This window comes from Coffea eugenioides, chromosome 1 (assembly GCF_003713205.1).
Source record: "Coffea eugenioides isolate CCC68of chromosome 1, Ceug_1.0, whole genome shotgun sequence".
Taxonomy (NCBI): Eukaryota; Viridiplantae; Streptophyta; class Magnoliopsida; order Gentianales; family Rubiaceae; genus Coffea; species Coffea eugenioides.
In genome coordinates this window covers 22,013,079-22,027,948 of record NC_040035.1, presented here as the reverse complement: position 1 = coordinate 22,027,948, position 14,870 = coordinate 22,013,079, and the positions used below count along the sequence as shown (strand labels likewise).

General features: G+C 36.1%; 1 protein-coding gene across 1 annotated transcript; it reads left to right on the top strand.

The window, feature by feature from the left end:
* The first annotated feature begins 1,341 nt into the window (after positions 1-1,341).
* On the top strand, positions 1,342-10,177 carry LOC113782334. The gene is made up of 5 exons (XM_027328228.1): positions 1,342-1,598; positions 2,737-3,051; positions 6,051-6,252; positions 8,662-8,890; positions 9,699-10,177. The coding sequence occupies exons 1-5, from the start codon at positions 1,521-1,523 to the stop codon at positions 9,997-9,999; spliced, it is 1,125 nt and encodes a 374-aa protein (XP_027184029.1). The 5' UTR covers positions 1,342-1,520; the 3' UTR covers positions 10,000-10,177.
* Positions 10,178-14,870: the final 4,693 nt, after the last annotated feature.

Here is a 14,870-nt window from a genome sequence, read left to right as displayed (position 1 = left end):
CCTCAATCTTATTGAATATTTACAAAACTTCATCTTTTAGATTATCCACTTAGATTAAATTGCTCTAGTGCATACATTTAGAGTTATGGAGTCATATGAGGTCACATGACCCTTGTCAGAAATTTTGGTGATACATTTTTTCTAAAGGAGGAAGAAAGAAATTAGGTCAAGATTGAGATTAATTTTGGGATGTCTGAATGTATGTTTTTTAGTTTTTAGTAATTTCTCTATTACTTTTTTCTTTTAATTACATGGCTGTGGTTATGTGAAAATTAAATCTTAGCATCACGATTTATTTATTTTTTTATAATTTTAGGCAAGGGTCGCGTGATTACACATGACTCCATTTTGATAAGAATTGAAAAAAAAATTAATTAATTGTACTAAATGTACTTCAAATTTAAAACATTAGGGACCGGATTTACTTTGTTCCAAACTTTGGAGACTGGAACAGTTGATGTGCCAAAACTTTGAGGACCAAAATTGCATTTTTTTTCCTTTGAGGAAGCTAAGCCCTTAGATTTATAAGAATATTTTTAATTAAGCCTTTGCTTGTCTTCTTAAATAGGGGAGAAATGTAATTTGATCCTCAATGTTTGGCACTTGTGCAATTTTGGTTCCTAAAGTTTCAGCAAAATCAAATTTAATTCCCAATCTTTGGTACTTTATGAAATTTTAGTCCTTAAAATTTTGGCAAAAATAATTTGGTCCCCAATATTATCAATTTGAAAGAGATTTAGAACGATTAACATATTTTTCCAAATATTGACGAAATCGTTCACATGCACTTACATGTTTGTTGCATTATACTTCTTAAAAAAGAAGCAAAATAAAAAATAACCTTGAACAATAAGAATAACTCAATGTGATGGCACATTAGTAATAATTAACCAAGAAACAAAAAAGAACAGAAATTTATTAATCTATTTAAAAAAATAAGTGTTACAATTTTTTGCTTAGGGGCAGTGAGAATAGAGAGTTAAATGACATCTCGATTGATGAATTGGTGTCCCAATTAGTTTTAGGTTTCTAGTTACAAAATTTTCATTCCTTTTACTAGTTAATTAGTTACTAGGTGAGTTATTAGTTTTTTTACTTTTTTTTCAAAGTTAGCTACTATTCTGTTTCATTTTTTTTGAAATGTAATTTAACATGCACATGATTAGAAATGACTAAATTCTGTTAGTGATTGAAAAAAAATCTTCAAATGTCTTAAATCTGTTTTGAATTGAATACATTGAGAACTAGATTTGCTTTTACCAAAACTTTATGAACTAAAACTGCACGCATGTTAAACATTAAGGACTATATTTGCTTTTGTCAAAATTTCACGTACCAAAACCATACAGGGATATTGGGGAACTAAAACTCCATTTTCCCCTTTTAGCAATTGAAGGGCTACATAGAAATTATATAATCGACGAAAACTTATCAGAAACTGATGTAACAAAAGTCTGAAACACAACCGAAATTAATAAAAAATAAGTAAAAACGGACGGAAACGAGAGAGAGACACTGAGATGAAGAAAGGAAGCGGAGGAGCAGTGGCGGATAAGAAGAAAGCCCGTCACGCTTCCACCAGCGATACTCCTCCCAGGGTTAGTTTTGCCCTTATACAACCGAACCCTTGATTTATTTTACCAGTTTTCTTCGATTTGAATTCTGGGTTTATGGTGATTTTGCTGGTTTGTGATTGGGTTTCCTTAGAACGATCTAAAATCAGTGGACTTACTTGTGGGGATCGGTGTGGTGGGAAAGAGAAATGTGTACCCAGTTTTGGAAATTGATGAAAGCCGCTTGTGTTGTCAATTTTTAATTTATGTTAGTTTTCTAGAATTTGGTGTTTTTGTTTCGTGTTCTCTGGTGATTTGAATCACTTCTAGAGTGGAATTTTACATACATTATTTTTTTAAAAAAAAAAATTGAATTTTATTCTATCTTTTCCTCCCCTTGACACTAGTAATATTTTTTTGCTGCACAATGATGGTAAAAGTAGAGTCAAAGTTTGTGATGTTTGCTTGAGTTGCTTGATTATTTATAAAGAAGCAAATTTTAGATGTAGAAGACTGAGTTTATGCTGCCAAAGTAGGGTAAGACCAGAAGGTTGGCATATAACTTATGGTTGATATAGGTGCATTTTGCAGTCCTATGATCAATATTAATCACTCTGTGATGGTTTGGCAAGCAACAGCGTTGTTCATTTTTTATGGAGAGGATATTAGTATCGTGCTCTGAGGTATTGAGCATGAAATTAGGTTGCATCACATTATTCCTCCTAGGTGGTTTTGGGACTCAGGGAGACCCTGGTGTCCTGCATTAGGAAATTTTCCTGCAACTGAATAGGGAATTACAACAGATCGAAGTCTCCCAAGAATTATTGATATTCTCATCATTCTGGATCTTTTTGTTCAAGTTGAAGTTACAATGAAGGGCTATTAGATTGTATCTTGCCTGTTTGTTATAATGTTGAAGATGCACTTGGCAGTGATGTTTCTGGAAGTAATTTTACCTTCTTGTTAATTCTGTCCATGTGATTTGCCTCTTCGCAAGTGCGAAGCAAAACATAGCAGAGAAAGATGTGAGGACAAGGATCAATATTTTAGTGCCTTTTCTGTAGAATATTGTACGTGGATATGGTACTACATTTATTCTTTTTTTTTTATCCTATAATAGCTGTCGTTTATAAAAAATCTTCTCAGAAATTGACACCTTCAGTTCTGTCTCTGTGAATTTCAGAAACAAGCTGCAAAGAGGGATGTGTTTCAGTTGTTTGCAGAGAAAGTTAGAGATCACAAGGATTTAGAATCTAGGTGGGCTGTCTTGCAGGAAACACGTGTGGAATATTTTAGAGGAAAAGATTTTCTCAGCTTCTTGAGAAATCATCCTGAGCTGAAGAACATACTGGAATCAGATAGGAATTTGGAAGTAGAAGATATCGCAAATGTTTTGTTGAGAAAGAATCTTCTAGTTCGCTGTGATCGAGTAGTCAAAACTGTTCGGCCTGGAAAGAAGAAATTGTCTACTTGGCCAGCGCACTTGGAGATTTTTCCTGTAAGTGCCTTTTGAAGCTTGATATATGATGGTGGAATATGTTGGTTTTGGCCATTTCCAAGTGATATTTGTATTTAATGATCCATTAACCAGTTGTCGATAATAGTAAGAATTCTTTTAAGGACAATTCATCCTTCATCTGACTGACAGTAAATGTCACTGCTGGCATGAATCTGTACAACCTATTTGAGGATCTGAGTGTATCATTCCACAATTTGATTTTGTCCTGTGTTATGCATCTAAACAAGTTTTTACTGCACTTTTTCTTGTCAGCCAATCCTAGATTTTAGGATGAAGGAATTGCTAATATGTTGATTAGGCTTTTAGTTCTGTGCATTGATTCTAGCACATGCCTTTACTAAACTTGTTAACTCCAATTACATCTTTTTCGGTTCGCCTATTTCAACATTTGTAAATTTCTAGAAGAGTATTTACATCTCCTATCTCTCACACATGCACATGCATGTCTTATCAGGCAAATATATGTGTATTTTTTGTTTCTGTTTTCCAGAAAATTTAGAAGTCATGGCTTGGTAATGAAGCCTAAGAAGAGTTGGTTTTGTTTAAATAGACACCGAATTCCTAGATAATGTGCATGGAGATGCTGCAAGGCATCAATTTTTGCTGCTAGCACTAGTCAGTGGAAACTGGAAACGAACCTAATTTGAAGAGTATTCAAGAGACCTTTCGTTGGTATTTAAACTCTTTATCAAGCAAATCGCAGTGGGCCATTCACTCATTTCTGTTTGGTCTGCACAGTGGCACAGGGATCAGCATTTTTTTTTTTACCTTTTTTTTTTCTTTTTCCCCCCCTTCTTTTCTTAGTTTGTTTCCTTTCCTTTTGCCTTTCTTCATCATTATTTCTTCTATTAGAGCAAAAAACCTGGTGCATTGACAGTGGCAGTCCACCACTGAGAATTCCTATGATATTTCTGGCTGAAACAAGTTATCTTCCTTGCTTATGCATGCTATGTCCATTTTCAACACCTTAAAGTATGAAAATCTGGCTAGATAGATTTGAATTGGTTGTGTCTGTACTGTCACCTCTGACATATCAATTGACTTCAATTGTGCCAATCAGAACCGAGAATTCTCAGAGTGTAATTCAAGATGAAACTTTCTAATTTAAATGCAATGACAGAATTTGAATGTATCAGATGTTCTTGGCAATACAAGCTTTTTAGATCTTTATTTATTTTGGTTGAAAGCCATCCTGAAATCCAGAAACTGACATGTACTGCCTCGTGGACTCCAAAGCATAAATTATACCAGATTAGGGTAGATCTCACTTTATCTGTCTCCTTGCTGGAATTTCTAGATGAAGCCCCTGCCACTTCATGACTCCATTGAAGTCATTACCTTTCATTTCCTTCCTGGCTGCTTAACCCCCAATAAAATGGCCCCTTGGCTGAGTTTCTTACTTCTGCTGGAGCATAAAGTGGCTCCCCTTCTGTACAGAAACCCTGGTGACCGGAATTTCCGGATGAGTACCCTGCCATGTATATAAAATTAAGTCATTGCCTTGATTTTCATTCCTGGATACTAAACCCCCAATAAGATGGCCCTTAGCTTGAGTTTCTTCCTTGTACTGGAGCAAAAGTTTCATTATAGCAACAGTTTCATTCTGTTAACTCTCTCTCTCTCTCTCTCTCTCTATGTATTCAAGGTGTTCTTTTATGTTCTGTTTCTGTGACCATATGCTGTGGCGTTTGGGTTTCCTACAAGTTGTCAGTGACAATTACACTGTGCATCGTATGAGCTAATATAATTGTAGACAGTCAACTGCAAATGTAGATGCTAAGATGTCAACATGCAAACAGTGTACTGGTATCAGCACTGAAAGCAGTGTTTTTGCACTTCATTGTTTAGTGCCTAGGTTTGTTGGTGTAGTGTCAACATCTATCGCGCTACAGATTACATTATGGTTCAATTGCCACTGACGGTTGTATTAAACTGTGCTGTGTATTACACTTGATGGTCTTCCACATTTCATTAAATTGAAGAGAATAGAATACGAATGTTAATCTTTGTTCTTCCTTTTTTTGGGGGGCCTCAGTGAGGGGATAGTAATTATGGCATGAAACGAATTGATTTCTTGTTCACATGAGGCTAGATTAGCAAAGATCTAGAAGTCAATGCAGAACAAAGAAATTCAAACATCCATAAAGTATGATTTTCTGTTTGCTACTAGCTCAAAGCTTAGCTGTTCAAAGCTTTAGAATACCGATAAAAAGAAGTTTAGTGATTCATCTTTTTCAAAGCCTGACATGGTGAAAATGAGAACTGCAGTGATTCCCCCTTTTACGCTTGTAAATTAATGAGGATATTGCATGCAGTGAAAACTGAAGCTGTCTTTTCATACCATTAAACTAGTTGTTTTTCCTATCCAAGAGATGAAAGTGAAACAGAACTCCCATATTTATTTGATTGTACAAAATTAGAAGCAATTATATATATGCGAATCAAGCTGTGAGTAGATAGACTGTATCCATGATGCTGTTGAAGGTTTTGAGGGTTATAAAACTTTTGTTTGTTAAATTAGAGAGTCCAGCAACATGTTGCTTTCCCTTAGATTTATGGATCAGAGAACCTAAATATTTAATCATGTTCAGATCCTTAGAGTTTATATGGTCAGTTGAGTTGAACACATTTGAGTGTTGAGCATATGCATCCCACAACAGCTGTAGGTATCTTTGTTGTTTGATTTCTTAGTACATTTAGTGCTGTACTATTGTTTTACAACTATCAGTTACTATTTAAACTCCTTGTGATTTGTACAGGTATATTGATAACAATGACTGTGATGACTGAGTAAATGCTTTAATTTTTTTATTGAGCACATCAAAACCCATGCATGTGGTGATTAAGTAACTCATGGACAAGTAATTCCTACTCAATTATTTTTTTTTCACTTTTATTTTCAACTGTATGGTTTATGAAAGTGTTATTTTTTCTAATCTTTGCCTTGAGCTTTGACTCGTGGTTGGTTTGAGTTCCAGGATCAGGTGTTGTCTGATAATGATGCCTTTTTCGCATGGACATTTGTAAGAAGACATCCACTGTGGCAAACGCTTCTCTCATTTTCTTGGCCTGTGTTGACGCTAGCTATCTGCTTGTTTCCTGTCTATCCCCATCGATGCAAGCTGCTTATTCTCTACTCCTGTGCTAGTGTCCTCCTCCTCATTCTTTGCCTCCTCCTCTGTAAGTTTTCTGGAGCTTCTTGTGCTGTATTGATTCGACCTTCTCTGTTTCTCACCTTTGGTTCAACACAGTTCTGCTCCATTCATTGTTTTTTTATTTTGTTTGAGCTGATGTTCTTGCATTTCTATTTGTGCCAGTTTGGATTTGTTTGGCTGGGGATAATTCCAAATTGACCACAAATTGGACCTCTAGTTCAATACTGTGCAAGGTTTTTGGAATTGTGTGATCATTTTTAAAGCTGTAATCTCAAAGAATTTCTTTAATCCTTTGGGTAAAGGGAAGTGCATACATACATACATACACACACACACATATAGATACATTCATACATATGTATATGTATAAATACATACATATAAACAGGACAGAGAGGCTGGGCTTGCATCACAAATTACTTCTTTTCGCACATTCTTAATAAAATGGCTCCTCTTACTATTCATTTTAGTACAGCTTGTTTTATTGTAGCATGCACATACTGTCATATTTTCTCTTATTCTACTAGATAATTTAAAATTTTCTGACATTTGAAGACGTTTAACCAGTCGACTTTGTCATCAGTTGATCTCATTGAGTAGCACCCTGTTTACATACTAACTTTTCATCCAGGTTCTGTTTTGAAGAGGTATCTATATGGCTGTATTTGGCTTTTGATTTTGGTTAGAATTAGGCCAGTAGTTAGTTCTGGGCTGAATTATAGTTCACTGTTTGAGAAGCATAGGTAAAATTTGACCTGGAATACAGCACATGGTTTTGTGTCAATATATGGACATGATAGAAAACCAAAGACTCTTTAAAAAGTTTTCTAAGATCCTAGTAGCAAGGACTTTTTTCTTCTACCTCGTCTTCTTTCTTTTTTAAAAGGGCTGAAAAACTTGGATTCCGTTATACTATTGTTATAAAGTCTTGGCTCTAGAACTGTTTAAAATCTCAAATAGTACCCTTAACTTCTAGGCTTGTGAACATGACCAGTTGTGTCTATTTGGCCAGTTGCAGTATCTTTAATTTGGTTAATTTTGTGTGAGAAGTTTAGATTTTGTGATTCTCGTTTGCCTTCCCAGCTTCTCTCTCTCTCTGGGTGTCATTTTGCTTGCATGATAATAGTAATTCTGCGGCATTTTCTACCTTAAAGGATAGACAACCAAGACAACCATTTGTGAGATTCTTGTGCATGTTATTTCCATTTATCACCTATTCTGCACAAAATTTCGTTGCCATGATATGTTTGGCTTTCATACAATATTCTGCCTTAAATAAGATATATCAGGTGCATACTGCTGCTGCTTGTAATTTTGAAGGAGAAAATATAGAATAATAAACTCTTCAGCAGTGTTGCTAGGATCTCTACTATGTGTTTCTCTAAGTTATTTGATTAAACCAGTAGTCTTTAGTAAACGTAGCTACGTACAGGATCCACTTGAATGAGAGATGTTCTCCAGACTTCCTTCCTACTCTCCATCCCTCCCCTTCCCCGCCCCGCCCCACCGCCTCCCCCCCCCCCCCCAAACAAAACAAAAAAATACCAAAAAAAAACACATGACAGGAAAAAAAATATTGCTATATGGGTGAACAGGAGTTTGTTGTTTGGCTGCTTTCTCTTCCTCTATCTTCAGTGTGTATGGGATTTAACAGATGCATCCCCAGCACCACCCCCCCCCCCCCTTCCCAAAAAAAAAAAAATTGCTATATGGCTCAACAGGAGTTTGTTATTTGCATCCTTACCTGGAAGTAGAGAGATTGTTTCCATGTTTCGAATGAATTCCCTTCTAGGTCAGAGATGAGCAGTTTTACTGGTCTGCAAAGTCTCACTTTTAGAGACTATTATTTGCTGCTGGTCATCACGGCAACATTAAAATACTTTAAAGTATTGGTAAAGTAATTATTAGAGTGTCAATTTATTTCTTTGATTTAAAGAGAATTCCATTCTGACTGTAGACTTTTTTTAAGCCCCCGGTCCATCCTATGATAATATGAAAGAAATCCAGGACCTTCATTTGAGCCAGCAACAATGAATTTTAATTTGTTTGAAGAGTAGCTTGTGCTTCAGTCTTTTCTTGCTAGTGCAGTGAATCTAGATTTTTGAATTTTCAACATTGCTATTCGTGATATGCGTCTTTGACCAAAAAAAGAAGTGTAACCTGTGTGACTGGTCCAGATCCGTGCTAGCATTTTGAGTCTCTTCAAACGAGTAGAACTTTCTCTATATTTGAGATTTTGAGGTTATGTAGTATTTTCATCTGGGAAGTCATGGGCAGTTAGTATTCTTTTGTTCATCATGTTTTATATTCTGGAACCTGTTGGGTTTCTTTGCATCCAGCTGCTTATTGTGGAGTACATGCTTTTGACTTCAGTTTCAAGTAGTTATAGGCTATTGATGCATTTTATAATTCTTTTCTTTTCTTTTTTTAACAGTGAGGGCTTTGGCTTTTGGGGCTGGATGGATATTACTTGGAAAACGAATTTGGTTTTTCCCCAACATCCTTGCCGAGGAAGCAACATTAAAGGAACTATTCCAATTTTGGCCGCAGAAAGATGAAGGAGAGCCTCCAAAATGGACAGCAAGACTCTTCTTTGCTGTTGTTTCTGTTTTGGTCATATTACTATTGAAGCACCATGCTCCTGACGAAGCTGCCAGAGCCAGGTTTGATTTCTTAGTTTCAAATCCTGTGACTGTCTTATGGAATGCTGGAATGAACTGAGATCTTAAATTTCCTCTCCATCTTTGGTGGAGAAAAGTCATTTTGATGGTAGTGTGTGTGTGCGTATATATGCGAAAGAGACTTGATGTCATTTGCAATTGGTTCTAGACTGAATATAGAATCGGTGCGTATAACAAGGTCATTCATGCCTTAGTGGAAGATCAAGATGTGCCTGTTGGAGCCGCTTCTAGCATGGAAGCTCTTTTCATCTTTTGGAAAAGCCTTTTTTTTTTCCCCCAATTAGAATTTTTTTCTTCGTCTTTACAAAATGCAAAACTGATTTTAGAAGAAAGAACCCCATTCCTTCCCCCAATTAATGAAGAGATCTTGGAAACTAAGAAATCGACGCTTGAGAGGAAAAAAGTGAGTGAACCTTGCACCTCTTACTAAGAAAAATCCCCTGCTGCAATGGTTTAGCTTTGAGACATTGCCCTTTCTTCTACCATGCGCGTGGCATTACGTCGTCAACTGACATGTTTGGCAACCATACCTGTTTAACATGGATGGGGTTATGCAGTTTATTAAAGATCGATGGTGGATGTGCTTCAGATTGGAATTAAGAAAGCTAGTGGTTTTTTATCTGCATACTTTGACTATTCAGCCGAATCTACCTCTTCTTTTTTTAGAAAGCCTGTATAGTTCCATGCTATTTTTAGAAAACACTGACATCACTGTGCAGTCACATTGAACACTTGCTGTGAGAGGATTTCTTGTGTGCATTATACTGAAGTATTCATTTTCTTTTTGCAGGTATCAAAAGCGGGTATACAACATTATTGATGATGTTCTCGAGTGGTCGCCCAGACTAGCTTTATCAGGGATGATGGAGAAGCAATCCGTTATAAATGCCACTGAGGCTAATAACTTTACTGAAGGTGGCAAATCCAACCCCGAAGAGGTGGTTATCCCTGAAGATGGGCAGAACATCTCACAAGACGAGGCTGAGGAAGGAATTGGAGTTGTAGAAAGCACGGATCAACATGAATTTGAAGAAGAAATTGAAAATGTAGATGACACTGATCATCAACATCAACGCAACAATGATTTGTAATTTCAGAAAATGAATGCTTATAGAAGTTAGTGATAACTATTATTGTATTTTCTGTGTTTCCGAGTTTTACCCTTGGAATTATGTTTGCTCTGGCACCAGTTTGTCTGATTGTAGAACTTTGTAACAAAAGTATGAAAAATAATTCTACAGTTTGCTATATATTGAGTACATTGAGAAAGGATGATACTTCAATAAAAAAGTGAAAGGACCAATAAATTGATGATGGTGGATTTGGGCACCACCGTTTTCCAACTTAAGAACTATTCTCTTCATTGCGCTTAGGAGTCCTTATTTGAATGATAGATATGGGCCGAATATTCAATTTGTTATGCCTGTTTCAGGAGAGGAAGTTTGTGACAGCCCCACCTCACCCTAAGGCGAACCAAAGGGTTCGGCGGACCGCCTGTCCAGCTCTCACCAGGACTACGGAGTCGATTCACACAAATTCAATATAGTTCGCGCGAGAACCCAATGAAAACGATCAATTGAAGACCATCAACAGTTAAAACAGAGCATACCAAACTATACGGAAGTACGGAACGTCGGTTAAACACTTATACATATTTTTACATCGGAGTCTTGAACAAGTGAACCAAAATACAAGCCAGAGTATTCATGCTACACAAAATACAATTAGGGTTTCGGTTACAAAGGAGCTTAACAAAATAACATATGCATTATCTCGACCCCTTTTGTCCAAAATTGTGGTTTCAAAGTTTGTCCCCTGTAAGGAAAACAAAGATAACGGGAAGGGGGTGAGCTTACGCTCAATGAGGTATCAAAATAATAGCAAGTAAGAAACATGGAACTTCATATTCAATTAATCACATATGCGAATCAAATAAAGAAATGAACAAACACCATAGATAGAAAGGATACGGGTGGCTCTCAGGAGCCAAATTCTCATTTGCTTCACCGAAACTTGATCGAAATAATAGTTGACACTCCGTCAACGCTAAAGGAGTAACCAATACCGTAGACTTCACTTTCTCCGATTCCTTCCACCTCACATACCCCTACCGGGCCCGAACTCCAATCAGATCAGAAATGGTAATATTCGAGTATACCGGAATCAAGGGTCTCAATACCCAAAGATCCCAAAACAGACTACCATGGTTCGTTATCTAATCGACCAGACCCTTGCCGGCCCGACTCGAGTAACTAGCCACAGGTGTTGAGCTCAGAGGTCACAGAAAGGTCGTTGGATACAAGCTTCCAATCGACGTTCGAACAGATGCGGATACAGATACAGATACAGATAACAGATTCAGATTCGCACCAAAATTGGTTTATGAACAGACAAGAGAACGAGTGTGATAAAGTACACCCTCATCTCAAACAAAATAAACAGATAGTTCAGTCGTTCATATCACAGATTGCATGTACAGAAACCGAGTTAAACAACAAGTGAGGGAAGTGGTACACTCACCGGTTCAAGTATGGATACTTCAAAAGTTTTCACTTCAAATTGGCTTTAATCGTCAAGAAACCCTAAAAGAACCAAAATAAAACAATTGAAGGTTTCACATCCAAAATCGAGTAAATAGAATGCACAAGTGAGGCTCGACTACTAGTCGTATGTCTCGCCAAATAATTACTAATGCAAGGGTGCAAAACATGATTTTGGAAACAAAAGTAACGAGAGGACCTAGGGTTTGAACGACACAAAAGCCCTTCATTTCTTTCAAAAGGCAACTCAAATCGAAAGAGATTAAACGACCTAGAAAATTGGACAGCATTTCCCCTGAATTTGCTTACTTTTCCAGCCATCATGGCTTCATTATTTTCCTCAATCAATCCCAAAATCTCACACAAAATAATCTCATTTCAATAGCCGTTCAATAGGCTCCAAGTGGTACAAGTACAAATTCAAGTTAGGACAATGGTCCGAAAACGAAGTTTAGGTCCTAAACCAAAAGACAGTTTTGACGTCATTTAGCGGAACGGACACAACTGGAGCTAAACTTATCGGATTGGAGTGAAATTTATACCATTTCGAAGCTAAGACAGAGAGCTATAACTTTGATGAAGACTACTAAGTCCAGTTCTCACTCTAACTAGATCAAATTTACCACAACAACTCCAGATTTTCCAGTTCGAAACTCACCGCAGAATTCAACGGGCAGTCCTGATTCATTCACTCTTATCTCAGTACACACAACTCCAAATCAGGTAATTCCAAAGCCATTTGAAAGCTAAGATACAAGGCTATAATTATTAAGAAGACATTGACAACCAAATCAGTAGTATTCCTAGTCAAAACAACCAATTACAGAAGCTGATTAACATGTTCGGATAGAAACAGGGCAGCAGGGGTATTTTATTCTTTTCACAGACTACGTTGCTCCGATTGAGCTGAAATTTTTCAAGAAACTATAAAATATCATTCCCTACAACTTTCATGTTTTAACCCAAGGCTAATTCGGCCTCTAACTATGAGTAACAGTACCAGGCAGAATGGTTGAATTGAAACCCTAAATCCGAATTTTTCCGTTCAATGCGGAAATTTTCCGCAAACAACCACAATTTACGCATTCTCGCTTCATTCTAAATCATTTCCAACCATCATACATGGCCACACAATAGTAATCATATGAAAATAGAAAAAAATCAAGAAGAAATATAAAAGTCACCAATCTCAACTAAAATCAAGAAATCTTTCACCAAATCACATCTTTAGCCACCACAAATCATTAATTTGACATTATCAATATCAAGGAAAGAATTCCCTAACTACTCACCTTGCAACCCCAAGAAAGAAAGCTACTTAGCACCAATTTCTTTCAAATCACTTCACCAAGAACCTTAATCCTACCTAGAGAAGAGTTTTTATGGAGTGATTTGAAGTTTTATCGGTTAGATTTGAAGATTGGAGCAAGTTAGGGAAGGAAGATGTTGAAGGTTTTTCTCTCTTTTCTCTCCAAGAAATTCGGCCAAGAGAAGGATGAAAGTGATGAATTTTTGGTCAATTTTGGTTAATTAGTAAAGGTAAGTAAAATGGTCAAAGTTAAGAATAAACCACAAGGTGACACTTGTCACCTTTATTTAATGCAACTCTATCCTTTTGTCTCTCCAATGATAATCCATCTAGGTAACTTCTAATTATCTCTTCACACCTGATAAATTAAAATCCGGTATACACAACTTAACCTAGTTGGCCGAATTGTATCAAACTTACCGCACTAGCGGGTCCCACGCCCGGTATCCACTTCTAAAATCTCATAAACTAACTTATACTCGGAAAAATGATTTCAAAACCATCTTTACTCATAAAATTTATTTTCACAATTTTTGAATAAATAAAATGTGGAAAAGCGTGCAATTAATAGAAAATAAAACCTAGCAATTAAGAAAATTACGGGTTCTCACAAAGTTGATGATATATTTAATCAATTTTAGGGCGGTGATGGATATACTGGTATGGCAGTGCGATAAATTTTAACCTCATACTTTGCATATATGGGTAATATTTGGAAATACTCGGTTTTCAAGGCATCAGAGTTAGGTTTGGTTGGGGTTATTCTATTTTGTTTAACTCGAAGGACAAAGAACACTTGGGACTTTGTGAAGTTTCAGTTCATGACCAAAAGTTTGTTCAAGATATCATTCGTTTAGATGGCTTTATTATTCTATTTTTTTAATTTGTTTAACTATGTTGAAGATAAAGAAGTGTTAAGAGCAGTTTCTAACATAATATGTTGCAGTTGGAAAGGGACCAATAATTGTAGGGGACAAAAACCAGTTACTGAAAATAATGTAGTTTGAGGAGCCCAATCAAATGACCGGTTAGAGAAAGAAAACCCCCACTTAATAGGATGCAACGAGTCGAGCTAACAGAGAGTTGCACATGAAACATGAAAATGTGACATAAGTAGAGAATAATTTATTTGGTGTGACTACGAGGAATCTAGCATAGAGGTGTAGATTGATTATAAACACGTTATACGGTCATTGAATTGGATAAAATTGAATTATATATACAGTGAATAGTTAAGTGCATCAATGAATGGAGTTAAAATTCATAACAACCAATGGGGGAGGAAATGGAACAAGTTAAAAGGAAATAGGAGTAGACTAATATGGTGTAAGAAATGGAAAATTATTGATGAGAAAGCACATAACGAAGGAGATAAAAGTAGAAACAAAAAATGGAAAAGCAGTGAAAGTAAGAGGAGAAAGGGGAGCGGCAAAGGGGTCAAATCGCACTGGAAGAAAGAGTTAAGGACTATGGACTCAATAATGTAAGGAAAATTTATTAATTTTTTTTCCTTTTTACCTTCCCACCCCTTCTCATCCCTAATTATCAGACACAAGACTTGAATCCTAAATTTGGAGTAGAGAAGACTCTAATCCTTCCATGGCTGCAAGAAAAATTCGTTAATGTAATTAATGAATCATGTATAATAATCTTTTCTTTTTTCTTTTGTTTAATGAGTTGTGAATAATGGCAATAGTAGATTTGCATTGGTTTGAAGAAGGATCCAATGCTAAAAGTAACAGAGTTTTAGTAATAGTGCGTAGTGGTGAAAAAGAAGAATAATAATGATGAATTGGAGTCAAAAAAGAAAGAAATTAGACCAGACTCATGAATAGAAAAGTGCCAACGACAATGCGAAAAGCATTACTTTTATAGTAGAATTATCATGAAGGTTGAATTGACATTGGTTTAACAAAATTGCATAAGGTGGCAGTTTTGGTGAAACAAGAATGTGAAGTGGCTATATTCATGTCAAAGTACATACAAAAAGAGGAATGATTGAATTTAGTGAAAAAGAACATTGAAGAAAATAATGAGAGGCAGAAATTTGTAAAGAATGATGAAGTATTGTGTGTATTGTGAATTTGTACATTCATAGCACGTTCTGTTATAT

Excerpts from the sequence above, each read along its gene's own strand:
- LOC113782334 (XM_027328228.1), top strand. The coding sequence starts at position 1,521 with ATGAAGAAAGGAAGCGGAGGAGCAGTGGCGGATAAGAAGAAAGCCCGT. Across the intron at positions 1,599-2,736 it reads CCAGCGATACTCCTCCCAGG|AAACAAGCTGCAAAGAGGGA; the intron begins GTTAGTTTTGCC and ends TGTGAATTTCAG. Across the intron at positions 6,253-8,661 it reads CATTCTTTGCCTCCTCCTCT|TGAGGGCTTTGGCTTTTGGG; the intron begins GTAAGTTTTCTG and ends TTTTTTTAACAG.